Source organism: Leopardus geoffroyi, chromosome C2, assembly GCF_018350155.1.
Source record: "Leopardus geoffroyi isolate Oge1 chromosome C2, O.geoffroyi_Oge1_pat1.0, whole genome shotgun sequence".
NCBI classification, from domain to species: Eukaryota; Metazoa; Chordata; class Mammalia; order Carnivora; family Felidae; genus Leopardus; species Leopardus geoffroyi.
In genome coordinates, this window is record NC_059333.1 from 1975518 (window position 1) to 1992388 (window position 16871).

Here is a 16871-nt window from a genome sequence, read left to right on the forward strand (position 1 = left end):
TAGCATAATACTCTCTAGTTCCATCCATGTCTTTATAAGATTTCAGTCTTTTCAAAGGCTGAGTAATATCCCGTTATATGCATATATCTATCTGTCTATCTCTGTCTCTACACACACACACACACACACACACACACACACACACCCCTTCTTGATCAGTCGATGGACGTTTGGGCTCTTTCCAAAATTTGCTGTTTTAAGTAATGCTGCTATAAACATTGGGGTGCACATATCCCTTTGAATTAGTATTTTTATATCCTTTGGGTAAGTATCTAACAATGCAACAGCTGGATCGTAGGGTAGTTCTATTTTTAACTTTTTGAGGAACCTCCACACTGTTTTTCAGAGTGGCTACACCAGTTTGCATTGCCACCAACAATGCAAAAGAGATCCTCTTTCTCTGCATCCTCACCAACATCTGTTGTTGCCTGAGTTGTTCATGTGAGCCATTCTGACAGGTATAAGGTGGTGTCTCATTGTGGTTTTGATTTGCATTTCCCTGACGATGAGTGATGTGAGCATTTTTTCATGTGTCGGTTGGCCATCTGGATGTCTTCTTTGGAGAAGTGTCTGTTCATGTCTTTTGCCCATTTCTTCACTGGATTATTTGTTTTGTGGGTGTTGAGTTTGAGAAGTTCTTTATAGATTTTGGATACTAACCCTTTATCAGATATATGATTTGCAAATACCTTCTCCTATTCTGTAGGTTGCCTTTTAGTTTTGTTGGTTGTTTCCTTCCCTCTGCAGAAGCTTTTTATTTTGATGTAGTCCCAGGAGTTAGTTTATTTTTGCTTTTGTTTCCCCTGCCTTGGGGAATAAATATAGAAAAATGTTGTTATGGTGGATGTAAGAGCAATCACTGCCTGTGTTCTCTTCCAGGATTTTTATGGTTTCAGGTCTCATATTTAGGTCTTTATTTTGAGTTAATTTTTGTGCATGGTGTAAGAACGTGGTCTGGTTTCATTCTTTTGCACATTGTCGTCCGATTTTCCCAACACCATTTGTTGAAGAGACTGTCTTTTTCCCTTTGGATATCCTCCCTTGTTTTGTCGAAGATTAATTAACCATATAACTCTAGGTTTATTTCTGGAATTTTCTATCCTGTCCTATTGGTCTATTTGTCTATTTTTGTGCCAGTACCATAGTCTCTTGATGACTACAGCTTTGTAATATAACTTGAACTCTAGAATTATTATGCCTCCAGCTTCGCTTTGCTTTTTCAAGGTTGCTTTGGCTATTCAGGGTCTTTTGTGGTTCCATACAAATTTTAGGACTGTTTCTTCTAGTTCTGTGAAAAATGCTGTTGGTATTCTGATAAGGATTTCATTACATGTGTAGATTGTTTGGGGTAGTATAGACACTTTAACAATATTTGGTTTTTCAATCCATGAGCATGGAATCTCTTTCCATTTCTTTGTGTCCTCTTCAGTTCCTTTCATCAGTGTTCTGTAGTTTTCAGAGTACAGATCTTTACCTCTTTGGTTAGGTTTATTCTTAGGTATCTTATTATTTTTGGTTCAATTGTAAATGGGATTTTTTTCTTAATTTCTCCGTCGACTTCTTCATTATCGGTGTGTAGAAATGCAACAGATTTCTGTACATTGATTTTGTATCCTGTGACTTTACTGAATTTATTTATCAGCTCTAGCAGTTTTTTGGTAGAGTGTTTCGGGTTTCTTATCTATAGTATCATGTCATCTGCAAATGGTGAAAGTTTGACTTTCTTCTTACTCACTTGGATGCCTTTGTTGTTGCTGTCTGTTGCTAAGACTTCTAGTACTATGTTGAATACAGTGGTGGGAGTGGACATCCCTGTCTTGTTTCAGACCTTAGGGGAAAGGCTGTCAGGATGATGTTAGCTGTGAGGTTTTTATATATTGCCTTTGTTTTATTGAGGTATGTTTCCTCTAAATCTACTTTGTTGAGGTTTTCTTTCATGAATGGATGTTGTACTTTGTCAAATGTTTTTTCTGCATCTATTGAAATGATCATATGGTTCTTATCCTTCTTTTATTAATGTGGTATATCACATCAATTGCTTTGCAAATATTGAACCATTCTTTACATTGAATAAATCCCAATTGATTGTGGTGAATAAGTCTTTTGAAAGTATTGTTGGATTCAGTTTGCTAATATTTTGTTGAGGATTTTGCATCTGTGTTAATCAGGGACATTGGCCTGTAGTTCTGTGTGTGTGTGTGTGTGTGTGTGTGTGTGTGTGTGTGTGTGATTTCTTTATGTGGTTTTGGTATCAGGGTAAAGCTGGCCTCATAGAATGAATTTGGAAGTTTTTCTTCCTTTACTAGTTTTTGGAATAGTTTGAGAAGAATAGGTATTAACTCTCCTTTAAACGTTTGATAGAATTCCCCTGTGAAGCCATCTGGCCCTGGACATTTTTTTGTTGTTGGGATTTTCTTGATTATGGATTCAAATTCTTTGCTGGTAATTGGTCTGTTCAAATTTTCTATTTCTTGCTGTTTCAGTTTTGGTAGGTTATATGTTTCTAGGAATTTATCCTTCTCGGTTGTTAATTTGTTAGTGTACAGTTTTTTATAATGTTCTCTTATGATTATTTGTATATCTGTGGGGTTTATTGTTATTTCTTTTCTCTCATTTGTAATTTTATTTTTGGGTGTCCTTTCTCTTTTTGTCTTGATTATTCTGGCTAGAGGTTTATAAATTTTATTGAATTTTTTTTCAAATAACTAGCTCTTGGTTTCATTGATCTGTTTTGCTGTTTGTTTTGTTGTTGTTTGTTTGTTTTAGTTTCTATATCATTAATTTCTGCTCTGATCTTTATTATTTCCCATCTTCTTCTCGTTTTAGGCTTTATTTGCTATTCTGTTTTTAGATCTTTGAGGTGTAAGGTTAGGTTGTATATTTGAGTCTTTTCTTGCTTCTTGAGGTAGAGCTGTATTGCTATAGACTTCTTTCTTAGAACTGCCTTTGCTGCATCCCAAAGGTTTTGGGCCCACTTGTTTTCATTTTCACTTGTTTCTATGTATTTTTTAAAAATTTCTTTAATGTTCTGGTTGACCCATTCATTCTTTAGTAGGATGTTCCCTAACCTCCATGTATTCGTGTTCTTTCCAGAGTTTTTCTCGTGGTTGACTTCAAGTTTCATAGTGTTGTGGTCAGAAAAGGTGCATGGTATGACTCCAGTCTCTTTAGATTTGTTGAGGCTTGATTTTGACCTGATATATGATTTATTCTGTAGAATGTTCCATGTGCCCTTGAAAAGAATGTGTATTCTGCTGCTTTAGAGTGGAATGTTCTGAATATAGCTGTTAAGTCCAGTGTGTCATTCAAAGCCACTGTTCCTTGTTAATTTTCTGCTTAGATGGTCTGTCCGTTGTTGTAAGTGGGGTGTTAAAGCCCTTTACTATTATTGCATTTTTATAAATTAGTTTCTTTGTGTTTGTTATTAACAAATTAGTTTCTTTGTGTTTATATATTTGGGTGCTTCTCTGTTGGGTGTGTAAGTGTTTACTGTTGTTATATCTTCTTGTTGGATTGTCCCCTTTATTATTATATTGTGTCCTTCTTTGCCTCCTGCTACAATCTTTGTTTTTAAATCTAGTTTGTCCTATATAAGTGTGGCTACTCTAGCTTTCTTTTGACCTCCATTTGTACGATAAATGTTTCTCCATCCCCTCACTTTCAATTAGCAGGTGTCTTTAGGTCTAAAATGAGCCTCCTGTAGGCAGAATATAGATGGGTCTTGTTTTTTTTTTTTTTTTTTTAATCTATTCTGTCACCCTCTGTATTTTGATTGAAGAGTTTAGTCCATTTACATTCAAAGTAATTAATTGATAGATATGTATTTATTGCCATTTTATTGTTTTGTGGTTGTCTCTGAAGATTTTCTCTGATCCCTTTTTGTCTTTCTTTCATGGTTGAGACTCGCTGGTTTTCTTTAATGATGTATTTGGAATTCTCTTTATTCTTGGCATATTTATTAGTAGGTTTTGACATATGGTTACCATTAGGTTTGTATATAACCTCTTCTGCATATAGCAGTTCATCTTAAGTTGATGTTCATTTAATTTTGAACCCATTCTTCTTCTTCTTCTTCTTCTTTTTTTAATTTTTGAGAGAGAGAGAGAGAGAGAGAGAGAGTCTGTGAGTGAGGAAAGGGCAGAGAGGGAAGGAGAGAAAGAATCCCAGGCAGACTCCATGCTGTCAGCGCAGAGCCCAGTGTAGGGCTCAATCTCATGAACCATGAGATCATGATCTGAGCCAAAATCAAGAGTCAGATGCTTAACCGACTAAGCCACCCAGACACCCCATGAACCCATTCTTTACTCCTCCCCATATTTTAGGTATATGTTGTTATATTTTACATCCTTTTATTTTGTGAGTTCCTGGACTTTTTACAGAAATATTCATTTTTTACAGAAACATTCATTTCTTACCTTCATCCTGCCACTTTTGGTCATTCTTTCCACTCAAATAATCCTCATTAGTATTTCTTGCAGGGCTGGTTTAGTGGTTGTGAACTCCTTTCATTTTTGTTTGTCTGGGAAACTCTTTATATCTCCTTCTATTCTGAATATTAGCCTTGCTGGATAGAGTATTCTTGGCTGAAATTCTCCCTTTCAGCACTTTGAATATACCATGCACCTCCCTTCTGGCTTGGAAAGTTTCTGCTGGAAAATCTCCCGCTTGCCTTAGATGTTTTCCCTTTTAATATAATTCTTCTTTTATCTTGCTGCTTCTCATATTTGATCTTTATCACTGTATTTTGCAATCTTAAATACAATATGTCTTGGTGTGGATCTGCTTTTGTGGATTTTGTTGGCGGTTCTCTGTGCCTCCTGCATCTAGATATCTGTTTCCTTTCCCAGACTAGAGAAGTTTTCAATTATTATTTCTCTGCCTTCTTTTCTCTCTCTTCTTCTTCTGGGATCCATATAATATGAATTTTATTACATTTCGTTACATTTCATGGATTCACTGATTTCCCTAAGTCTATTTTCATGTTCCATAATTCTTTTTTTTTTTTTTTCCTCTTTATTCACCTTCGTAGCTTTCCATTACTCTGTCTTCTAGGTCATTGACTCATTCCTCTGCTTCTTCCAACCTGCTGTTCATCCTATCCAGCATGTTTGTCATTTCATTTATTGAAACTTTTATCTCTGCTCTTCTACTTTATCTCTGTGTTAATGGTCTCACTGATGTCTTCCACTCTTTTCTCAAGTCCAGTGAGTATCCTTACGATCATTGCTTTAAATTTTCCATCAGGCATGTTACTAATATCTATTCCTCTTAAATCTCTTGCCGTGACCTTGTCCTGTTCTTTCATCTGTGACAAATTCCTCTGTCTTCTATTTTGCCTAAGTCTGTGTGCCTGCTTCTGTGTGTTAGGAGTCACTCTCCTGTTCTTAAAGGTAATGGCCTTATGAGGAAGAGGTCCATTAGGGCCCCTAATGTAGTGTTCCCTGTTCCCCAGAATCTGATGCTTCCAGGAGTGTCTCTGGTGTGTTCTGTGTGTACTCTGCTGTTATGTCCCGGCCACTTTATCTTTCAAGCCAGTCATCTCTAGGCTCTGTTTGCCTGTTGTGGGAAGTGTTTGGTCCCTGGCCTGAATGTGGCACATTTTAACGAGTTGTGCTCTGGCCTGCTTGTGAAATGAGACCTGTTGCCACCACCACCGGAACCAAGGTCTTGCCAAACTCCTGTGTTGGGAAGTGCAGTGTGAGCAGGGGTTTGGGCTGGTCTTCTAGGGGAGGGGAAATGTCATGCTGGGACTGTGGTGAGCATGACTGGGAAGGGTGGCTCTTCTGGAACACGGGGGAATGAGGCTTGGTGTAAGCAAGGTAGATAGCCAGTGTCAGCACTGGGATGGTTCCTGCAGGTGGCCCTGTGCTTTTGATGGAGGTTGTAGGAGGGAGATGGCATTGGCCAGTTCCTTTGTTCACAGAGAAGTCTCTCCGTGAATGCTGCCTCTCTTGGATATGCTTCTAGATGAGTGAATAATATCCCCACTGTGTGCCCCAGGTGCTCTTCAGATTGCTGTTTCCATGCTGTATGTCTGTGGACTGTTTGCCTGTCTTTTCTCCAGGAGCAACCCAGTGTCCTCTGCGCTGTCCCAGAGACAAGCACACTGATCTTTCAAACTCCAGGCTCTAAGCCCCACTGGTTGTAAGAATTCATGAAACTTGGGCCCTTTCCCTTTCTAAGCCACTTGCAGTGGGGCTTTGTTTCCCCCGTGTGCTTCCCTGTGTGTTAGTCTGTCTCTCCCCCTTCTCCACGACCACTGTTCCTTTCCCACTGCAATGGCCACGATCTGTGTCTCTTTCAAGCCACATCTCTGCACATCCTACCTTCTTTGATGTGACCTTTTCTCTCCCATTAGTTGTGGGGTTTGTTCTGCCAGTCTTCAGATCAATTTCTGGGGTATTTAGGATGATTTGATGGTTCTCTTCATGGGACAAGGCCAGCCTAGGGTCCTCCTACTCCACTACCATCGTCCCCCCTTCTTGAGTCTTCAGTTTTAGACACGATGTGAGTTTCTGTTGTGGAGGAAGGCACTTTCTCATATTTTCCACCAGGCCCATAAAAAGTTCCTTTTCCTAGGAGGCAGCAAAGGTTGGTTAAATCGGTGTCAAATCTGTATCATTTTAACCAGGGTGTATTGCTCATAGCCAGGTCTGTGTAGCGGAGACAGACTTAATTTCCTCATTTGTACATGTTTTGCTTTTGCTTGTGTTTTTCTGTTCTTAGAGTGAACAATTGCTTCTTATGTTTATTTGCTTATTTCTTTGGGTACCTATCATTAAATCATCCCCAGATCCTCTAATGTATCCCCAAGGCCCACTCAAGAAGGTTGAACATATTGGGTAGTCTGCCAGCTTCATTTATTTTGTGGAAACATCTCTCCAAGAACTCTTTCTATTTGTGGGCTGTTGTCTGCTGTCTATTCCCTCAGCTGCACGTGTGTACAGGTGTCACCCAGGGATCTCCCCTCACCATTGTCTTTGGATTTTCCTCCATATCTCTCCTACCATGAATCTCTTATTTCCTGAATGCGGTGTTCTTTTCTTTCTGGATTTCTGCCTTTATTTTGAGGAAGCACACCCTCTGGTAGCTTTCTGAAAATGGGTGCGTGGGAGATACATTTTTGAGTGTGACATAACTAAAAATTATTTTATTTATTCTCCACTTATTCTTGACTAATACTTTAGCTGGGCATAGTCCTCTGGGTTGGAAAGGTTTTCCCTTAGAATACTTTTTTATGTATATTTATTTTTGAGAGAGAGAGAGGCAGAATGAGAGAGGGGAGGGGCAGGGAGAGAGGGAGACACAGAATCCAAAGCAGGCTCCAGGCTCCAAGCTGTCAGCACAGAGCTTGATGTGGGGTTTGAACTCAAGAATTGCGAGATCATGGCCTGAACCGAAGATGGACGCCTAACCAACTGAGCCACCAAGGCGCCCTTCCCTTACAATATTTTGTTGAAGACAGAATGTTTCCAGAATCCCAAGTGTTCCCTTGTGCTGTTTCTCCATTAACCCACCTCCTCCAAGGAGTCGCTATTCCACCTTATCTCTGCATGGATTGGTTTCGCCTCTTCTGCCTACTCCTTGGTTTATGGCTCCTTTTGTTCAACACAGTGTCTGTGATAAGCATCCATGTTGCTGCAGATTCAGTAGTTCGTTCTTTTTTTACTGTGCCATAAAAGTTGTTACGTTAAACCTGCTATGTGTTATTGATTCACTCTCTTTCCCAGTGATGGAGTTTTGGATTGTTTCCAGAATTTGGCTAATATTAATAATGCTGCTATAAAAATTCCTGTGCATTTTGTTTTTGGTGGACATATCTGTCAATATCTCTTTAATGAGATTCCATGAGTGGGATTTCCAGATCAAATGTTAGGCACAGGTGCAGTTGAGCAGATATATATTTTGTCCAATGGCTTTCTAAAAACATTTACATTCCCACTGACCAATCTTATGACTTCTAGTCACTCTGAATCTTTTATAAAAGAGGTATTGTCAGTCTTTTAAAATTTTTACCCATTTTGGAAAGGGTGTAGGGATACCACATCATTACATTAATTTGCATTCCCTGATGAGTAAAGCTGCTCATTAAACATTTGGGTGTCTTTTCTTGTGAGGTGCCAGTTCAAGTCATTTGCTTGTCTTTTTGTTAAAAGTAGGATTCTTTGTATTTCTCAGTGGCTTATACAAGTTTATTATATATTCCAAATATGAGTTAGTTGTATGTATGCAGTGGTGTGTGATAAATGTTTAATAATTGGCTCTCTATAAAACAAAACAGAACAAAACAAAACAGAACAAAACAAAACGAGCCCTGATGTATTGCATGTCCCTGCTTCTGTGCTGTAAACACACCACAGCTACCACCATGATGTTCTGAGCAAGACCTGGGAAAAGCTGATGCACGTGTGCTTCAGCACTCCATTGGATATGAGCATTACACAGGACTCTTCCTAGAGAGGGTTTCACTTCCTCATCCTCTTGATGGCGTCCTTTTAAAAGAGTCAACTTCAGGGGCACCTGCGTGGCTCACGATCTCACAGTTCGTGGGTTCGAGCCCCGCGTCGGGCTCTGTGCTGACAGCTGGGAGCCTGGAGCCTGCTTCCGATTCTGTGTCTCCCTCTCTCTCTGCCCCTCCCCCGCTCATGCTCTGTCTTTCTCTCTCTCAAAAATAAATAAACATTAAAAAAATTTTTTTAAATAAAAAAGTCAACTTTATTGAGGTATGATTACATACTGGAATGTGTATCCATCTAAAGTTTCCGTTTGTTGGGTTTTGGGAAAATCTACCCCGGCATGCCCACTGCCATGAGCAAGATAGAGAACTTTTCCATCATCCCCCAAATTTCTCATGTGTTCTTAATCCCACCTCCTTTTAGCCTTGACCTGGGAAATTCCAGATCTCCTTCCCATCTAGGTTAGTTTTGTCTTCTCTACAGTTTCACATCAATTAAATTACATTGCACCAACTCTTTGGGTTTGACTTCCTCCCCTGAGTATATTGAGATGTATAAACATGTACGCGATTGCCTTCTTTCTGTGCTGAGTAGCATTCCATTGTGTGGCTATAACACAATTTGTTTATCCACTCAGCTGTTGATGCACATATGGCTAGTATGAACATTCGTGAGCAATTCTTCATGTGGACTTGGGTTATCTTTGCTCTTGGGTAAACAGCCAGGGGTGGAATGTCTGGGCCACATGGTTGGCATATGATTCAGAGACTGCCAAACCGGTTCCAAAGTGACCGTACCCGTCCACGTTCCCACAGGCACATGCGTACGCTCTGGTTGTTCCACATCCTCCCTGACACTCGGGGTAGTTAGACTTTCTGACGTGCGGCGTAGACTACCCCGAGTTAGTCTAGTTAGTTAGGCGTCCTAAGGGATGTGTTGTGGTTCATGGTGTCCTTTGACGAATAGGAGTTCCTAATTTTAATGAAGTCCAACGCTGTGATTCTTTCCTTTTATGTTTAGTGTTTTTTTAATGTACTATTTCCAGTCTTTGCCTACCACACATGGTGAGGATATTCTCCTGTGTGTCCTTCTGGACCTCCACTATTTCACCTTCCACATGAAGCCCTAAGATTCCTGCCTCCCCTCCATTAATTTTGTGTGCGGTGTGAGGTAAAAGGCAGTTTGTTTTGCCCATACGGAGAGCCGGTGGGCCGGTCTCACCACTACCCCGCTGAACCGTAGTGACATCCTGATTGGGGATCAAGTGGCACTGGGGGTGAGGGTCGTTACCGGGCCCCTGGGGGGCCCCTTGGTCTGTAAGTCTGATCCACATCTGGATCTTGTGCTTTGTGTGACAGATAGTGTCGCCCTGTCCTTTCAAGTTCTCCTTGGACCCCTACCTTTTCAAGTGTCTTAGCTTTCCTGACACTGGTTTCAGGGATGATCTTTTCTAGCCAGTTATCCCCTTTGCCTAAAAAGTTTGATTGTGTTGACTTAAAGATGTATATTTTTCTATAATTTCACATTTTCTCCATCGCCTGTCGTGTGCCTGTTTTCATATTCAATACCCATTATCTCTCTTTCAGGTTTCCAACATTTTTATTCTTTTATAGACATTTTAAAAACACTCTGTTTTCTTTTTTTTTTTTTTTTTTTTTAAATTTTTTTTTTTCAACGTTTATTTATTTTTGGGACAGAGAGAGACAGAGCATGAACGGGGGAGGGTCAGAGAGAGAGGGAGACACAGAATCGGAAACAGGCTCCAGGCTCTGAGCCATCAGCCCAGAGCCCGACGCGGGGCTCGAACTCACGGACCGTGAGATCGTGACCTGGCTGAAGTCGGACGCTTTAACCAACTGCGCCACCCAGGCGCCCCAAAACACTCTGTTTTCTTGATTAGATCTACTATTGCTTTTTCTGTTTTTAATTCATTAATTTTATTAATTTGTTTCTTTTTTTTCCTTTGGAAGTTTTTTTTTTTTTAACTTTCTGAATTGAAATCTTACTTATTTTAAACTTTGCTTATTTTCTGCTGTATGTCCTTAAGGATTTGATTGCCCCCTGAATCCTGCTTCACTCAAACCCCCAGGCTCTGAGATGTAGGACTTGGCTTCCTTTATGTCCTGGGAACTTGCAATTGCGTTTCTGTTTCCTTTCCAGGTTGAGAAAGCAACTTTAAATTTTCCCAATGAAACTTCTCTTTATTGCTCTAAGTTTGTCTTACTGAATCTGGCTCAGGAATTGGTCTATGTAACATGTCTTTACTTTTCTGGCTAGTATTTTGATTATAAAATATTTCAAAAAGCATAGAAAATAATAGACATCCACGTACCTAGGAATTGACAGAAATCTTCACCTTTTGCCATACTTACAGAATATTCCAGATGCCGTCAACACCCTCATGTGCCCACCCCATTCCCTCCCTTGGGGTAGCCAGCGCCTGTTTGGAGGCTGGCGTTCACACCCCCCCGCCCCCGCACCTTTGTGGTTTTAGTAGAGTTGTTTACAGTCGTGAAGACAAGATATTCCTCTGTGCTTTGAACCTTCCGATGTGTGCTCTTCTGCATGGCTCGGTTGCAACGTGATTCTTGTTCTCACTCCTTGTTATGTTTTTGAGACCCATTCATGTCGATGTGTTTCTCCGGTTCAGTCCTTTTAACCGCTCCACGCACTTCCTTTGTGTGCACACGCGCACTCTAGCCGTCCATTCTCCCGCCGAGGAGTGCCCGCTGGTTTTTAACATTGACGCCTTTTGAGCTCCGTGAAATAACCCACGTGAGGGTTAGGTGCAGCCCATGAGGTCTTCTCCAGGAGAGCCACCTTGGGGTGTGCACGGACTCGTTCTCTCCGGGTTGTTACCACTTTGCCCCGAAACAGGAGGACTGTCGCCGGCAGCGCTGAACAGAGAGCCGTGCTTGTTGTCAGACTTGGACATTTCCGCCAATCTGACGGGGGGGGGGGGTGTCCCCAGGATTTGGTGATTTGCCGGGGGACCTCGCAGGACTCAGCACACACAGCACAAAGGCGCACGGGGAAGTCGAGGGCCCCTCCCAGTGGAGTCATACAGGATGTGCTTCACTCCCCAGCTAGGAGCTGTGACAACACGTGAGATGTGTCGCCCCCCACTCCCGCCCCCGCCCAGGGACCCGTCAGGGATCATGGTTTCTATCAGGGCCCGGTCACGTGGGCACCCTCTGCCTGGCTCGCACCCAAATTCCAGACCCCCAGGCACAGCAGGCATTCAGCACAAGCCATAGGATTTGCACAGTGTATGCCCATTGGGGCCCTCCTACCACCTGGGTGGGAACCCCAAAATCCACATTCCCAGACAACAGCCAAGGGCTCATGCTGTGAGCAGGCCTAAGGGCGGCCGTGCCGGGCCTGCGGTGCCAACTCCCAACTACACAGGGCCCGTGGCATCCATCCTTCTGGAGTTTGGGGGCTGGAGACAGTCTGGGTCCAGGGAAGTCTCCCCGAAAGGTGGCTCTTCCCCGGGGCGGCTCACTCAGCCCTTATGTCCTTGACACTGTGCTCTGTTTCGGACACACACGTAGCCAGAGGCACTGCCTGGACCGCCGAAGGCCAGGAACACGCGGGCCTGGGGAAAACCACAGGCCACGCTCGTGGGGGATGTCAGGCAGGGGTCTTCGTTGGAAAGCACAGAAATGCGTCCTGGTTAAGTTGATAAAGAAAAGAATTTATTGGAGGAACCGATAGCTCACGGGATGAGGGACGATAAAGAAACCAGCTCGGGAGTCAGTGGGGGAACAGGGGCCACACAGGGTCCAGGGGTGACGCTGCGGATACTGTATCTTCTCTCCCTCCACTCCACATACGGTCCGAAGGCTGCGGGAGGCCCGGCTGGGGTCACTGCCAACCCAGGCTGAGGAGGCAGGGCACGCTGATTTGGGAAGTCAGCACTTGAGCAAACGAGTGAGCTGTTTGTAGGAGGACAGACGCAAAATGGGGTTGGTGACCGGTGTCCACTGCAGGGACCCAGGAAAGGGGACCTGACACCTGTCTCGGTGCCTTGTAAAGAACCCACAGTGTGTGGAGGAGCTCTCGAGATTCAGGATGCCCTTAAAAAGGTCACTCAGCGGCAACACTCCTGGCCCGAGGCAGGGGTGCAGCAGGCAGGGCGGGGGCACACGGGGCGGCAGAGCAGGGACACGCAGGAGGCCGGGCGACAGCAGGAGGAGGCAGGGGCGCAGCAGGCGGGCCTGCACACGGGGCGGCAGAGCAGGGACACGCAGGAGGCCGGGCGGCAGCAGCTGGGCCGGCAGGGGGAGGCAGGGGTGCAGCAGGAGGAGGCAGGGGCGCAGCAGGCAGGGCGGGGGCACACGGGGCGGCAGAGCAGGGACACGCAGGAGGAGGGCCTGCAGCAGGGGCTGGGCTGGCAGCAGGAGGAGGCTGAGCAGGGGGAGTCCTCGCAGCACACAGGGGTGCAGCAGACGGGCTTGCAGCACGCAGGGGTGCAGCAGACGGGCTTGCAGCACACAGGGGTGCAGCAGTCTTCCTGGCAGGGGGAGGAGGTGCAGCAGGACGGCTGGCAACATGAAGAGGTTGTGCAGGGGGAGTCCTCGCAGCACACAGGGGTGCAGGAGAAGAGCTTGCAGCAGACAGGGGTGCAGCAGACAGGCTTGCACACGGGGCGGCAGAGCAGGGACACGCAGGAGGAGGGTCTGCAGCAGGGGCTGGGCTGGCAGCAGGAGGGGGCTGAGCAGGGGGAGTCCTCGCAGCACACAGGGGTGCAGCAGACGGGCTTGCAGCACACAGGGGTGCAGCAGACGGGCTTGCAGCAGTCTTCGTGGCAGGGGGAGGAGGTGCAGCAGGACGGCTGGCAGCATGAAGAAGTTGTGCAGGGGGAGTCCTCACAGCACACAGGGGTGCAGCAGACGGGCTTGCAGCACACAGGGGTGCAGCACACGGGCTTACAGCAGACAAGGGTGCAGCACACGGGCTTGCAGCACGCAGGCGTGCAGCAGTCTCCCTGGCAGGGGGAGGAGGGGCCGCACAGGAGGGTCAGGCAGGGGGCCGGGGCGCAGCACGGGGGCTCGCAGCAGCTCTCTGGGCAGTCGTCCACCTGCCAGGAGGAGTCGGGGCAGGAGTCCGAGGCCCCGGGCAGGCAGACGCGGCTGCCATAGCTCAGGTCGCTGGAGCAGACGGACAGGGCGGACGCGGCCATGGCGGGGGCGGTGGGGCTGGTGGAGGGAGTGGGTGTGAGTGTGTGTGTGCGTGTGTGTGTGTGAGTGTGTGAGGAGCTCCGACTGTCTGTCGGCTTTTATACCTCCCGGCTGCGTGTTGTCCCAGCCAACGGCTCACACGCCTCCTTCCTTGTTGGTGTTTGCAGCCCAGGGGACTCTCATTAGTTCCAGGTTTATGTTTGCTTCTATGAGATGTTGCTTAGCCTAAAACTCCTAGTACATTTTTGAGTCTGTTGACGCACCCTGAGCATCCAGAACGTGTGTGGAGCTAGAAAAGGTGTGAGTGTGCAAATACCATGTTCTGTGGCTGCGTAAGAAATCCAGATATTGTAATTCCTTCTGCCCTTTTGAGGCACGTGGATGGGTTTTGCGCCCACGAGGGGGGGATCCGCTTGTCAGGGTGGGACAGCTTCCAGAGTGCCAGGCTAGAGGAACCAGGGTCAACGGGGGTGTGCGGCCAGAACTTTCCTGGTCATGACCCCCCGGAACTCTGTGTGGTGCCCGAGGGCACTGGTGCAGGTGGCAGGCAGGGAAAGGTGGGGCAGTCAGGTGTCCTTGGGTGGCCGTGCGTGCCCCTGTCCTCTGCCTGAGCACTCACTGAGGCCGGAGATGCCATCTGTCCGTGGCCTTCTGATTCCCACTTGCATTTACCCCAAACGCTGTGAAGCATGAGTACAAACGGACCCCCTGTTTTCTCCCTGAAGAAAGCGTAGCCTCAGCTGAGCCTCTGTATGGAAAACAGTGACTGCTTTTGCGCTGATCAAATCCTGTTGATTTTCTTGGTTGTGAACTGAAAAATTCCTCGGGTGACTGCAGCCAGGAACGTCATGCAGGCCCCTTCCTTTCTTCTGCAGATGCTATCCAAGTGGCCACCACGTGCTTTGGGGGTCCTCTGCTGGATGAGTTTCCATCCTCTCCGGTCCTGGAACCTTCCAAGCATGAGTTTATTCACTGTGGAGCCACAGCCTCCCCACCGTGTGCTGGAAATGTGGGCTAGCACCAGAATGAAACCTTCACTGGGCCCTGCTGGTCCGGCACAGGGAGCCTTGTGGGTCAAGGAGGCAGGCTCTCGGTGCCCCGTGATACCAGAGAGAAGCCGACTCAGCAGCAGGGCAGGAGAGGCACCCCAGCGGGAGGGCCTGTGACGCCCCCGCCCCGGGAAGTCCCTGGGCTCAAATTCTCACCTTTCCCTTCCGCCCTTCTCTTTCCAGCAATGGTTCTTACCCCGGTGAGAGGGGTTCATGACAGTCCAGGAAGGGGTTGTGAGAATGCAGTTAAACTGTGGGCCGAGTCATCTTTCTGTATGTCTCGAGCTATAAAAATAGGATAGAGTCAAGCCTGGCATCCTGTGCTCAGGCCCCTCTGGAGGTACAGGGACTGATCCATAAGCTGGACGTGCGTGGCCGAGCAAGGGAGCGGTGGCGGGGGGGGGGGGGTGTTTGCCTTCCAATATGCTCCTGCCGAGGACAGCATAAAATACAAAAACGTCTGTGTAAAGCCTTTGAAGGCTGCTGATGAGACTCAGCATTGAGAGTCATCAGGTGGAGATGGGGTGACTTCCGAGAGGCGAGCTGGCATCTCTGAATGCCTTTTCCTGAGGTACCACTGATGAATCTTGGTGTGGGGTTCGAGGGGAAGTAACTAGCACATAGAGAGGCCGGCAGAGCTTCTAGAAACCTTGGAGCGGGGGGTGGAGAGAACTGTGTCAGCAGAGGCAGCGCGGACTCTAGGGGACAAGCCTAGATCAGTGGCGGGCACCAGGGGGGGCCCCAAAGCTGCAGGTTAAACGTCCAGGCATTTGGCATGCTTTCATGCCATGCGGGAAAGATGCTGAGGAAGCCCGCGGAAAGCCAGGACAGCCTGAGCAGAGCCTTTACAGCCTCAACCAAGGAGGCAACGACTCTGATGACTGGCCAAGGCGGAGTGGCTCTGGGTGGACCCCTGGACAGCTAAATCCCAGGAGCAGCCTCACGTCAGTGAGTCCCTTGCCCCCACTCAGGCCACCAGCCAGAGCGAGAGGTGAAACTCTTCGGAAGGAGACAAACTCATCCACAGCTGCCAGAATTTTTCATAGACGATGTCAAACATTCAATCAAGAATTACGGTCACGCCAGCAGAAAAAACGGATGATAGAAACAAACCTGAGATGACAGGGGTGGAGTCCTCGGACAGAGACTTGCAAAACAGTGGTGGTGACTGTCCTCAGGGAAACGGGTGTGACACCGTAAAACTGAAACACGCGCGAAGAGACAAGTAGACATTCTAGACTGAAGAGAACAGGAGCGGCGTTGATCGACTCTTAGGTGGGTGTTGCAGTAGCACGGGTGGCGGAAGGGCCAGACAGCGGGAATGGAAGAGTGGGGCGGCGTGTTTAAGGGCAAAAGAAAGGGCTGCGCAAGTGGAATATTGCTCCCCAAGAGCGCCACCCAGAGGTGAAGGTGCCCCAACACATCGCCAGGCCAACAGAAATGGAGCACGGGCCACACCGGAAGACGCACTTTAAAGTAACTCCCAAGGGAGGGTTTCCGGTAGGACGGCGAAGGACAGAAATGCAGGAAGGTTGAAGACAGCCTGGAAGGGTAAACAGAAGCACAGTTGAAGTGACAAATGGCCCACGTTTCCATTCACAACGTTACAATATGTATTATATTTACAATTTCCCGTGGGCTCTAAACTGTAAGTGGAAATGAAACCACGCATCATGAGAAGGATGAGGCCCTTAGGCTGTTGCTCTGGGAGCGGCCCAAGCGCCCAGGTCCCTCAGACTTGAATATCCCAGGAAGGTACACTGTGGCCTCTGGGGCAGCCGCGAGACAATCCCCAAACCGCGTACAACTAGTATTGAGTGAAAGACGGGAGATAAGTGATAAAAAAATACCCAAAGCAGTCAGGAAATGAGTTTTAAATTTTTTTCCATGTGTATTTATTTTTTGAGAGAGAGAGAGAGAGAGAGACAGAGCATGAGTGGGGGAGGGGCAGAGAGGGAGGGAGACACAGAACCCGAAGCAGGCCCCAGGCTCCAAGCGGTCAGCACAGAGTCCGATGTGGGGCTCGAACTCACGAACTGTGAGATCACAACCTGAGCCGAAGCCAGACGCTGAACCGACTGAGCTACCCAGGCACCCCGGGAAATGATTTTTAAAAGGAACATAAAAATTTGAGAGAGATAGAAGACATGCACTCAGATAGTAGACATAAACCCAATTACCAA

The 16871-nt window shown here is 46.5% G+C and overlaps 2 protein-coding genes across 4 annotated transcripts in view; one reads left to right on the forward strand and one right to left on the reverse strand.

Annotated features, from left to right (window-relative positions):
* Nucleotides 1-16871, forward strand: part of TSPEAR (thrombospondin type laminin G domain and EAR repeats) — a 159395-nt gene that overhangs the window by 68439 nt on the left and 74085 nt on the right. The gene's annotated exons all lie outside the window — the stretch shown is intronic.
* On the reverse strand, nt 12133-13706 carry LOC123610478 (keratin-associated protein 10-12-like). 2 transcript variants are annotated; one of them, XM_045501160.1, is made up of 3 exons: nt 13092-13706; nt 12713-12761; nt 12133-12634 (listed from the first exon to the last, which is right to left on the reverse strand). In XM_045501160.1, the coding sequence occupies exons 1-3, from the start codon at nt 13639-13641 to the stop codon at nt 12550-12552; spliced, it is 684 nt and encodes a 227-aa protein (XP_045357116.1). In that variant the 5' UTR covers nt 13642-13706; the 3' UTR covers nt 12133-12549. The 2 variants fall into 2 exon arrangements, with proteins under 2 accessions (XP_045357116.1, XP_045357115.1); XM_045501159.1 differs by having other exon boundaries at nt 12133-12761.

Bases quoted from the DNA above. Each gene is read 5' to 3' on its own strand.
- LOC123610478 (XM_045501159.1), bottom strand. From the start codon at position 13,641: ATGGCCGCGTCCGCCCTGTCCGTCTGCTCCAGCGACCTGAGCTATGGC. The intron at 12,762-13,091 runs TCTGCTGCACCC...CCCCTGCCTCCT, and splicing joins CCGCCCCGTGTGCAAGCCTG to CCTGCTGCACCCCTGCCTCC.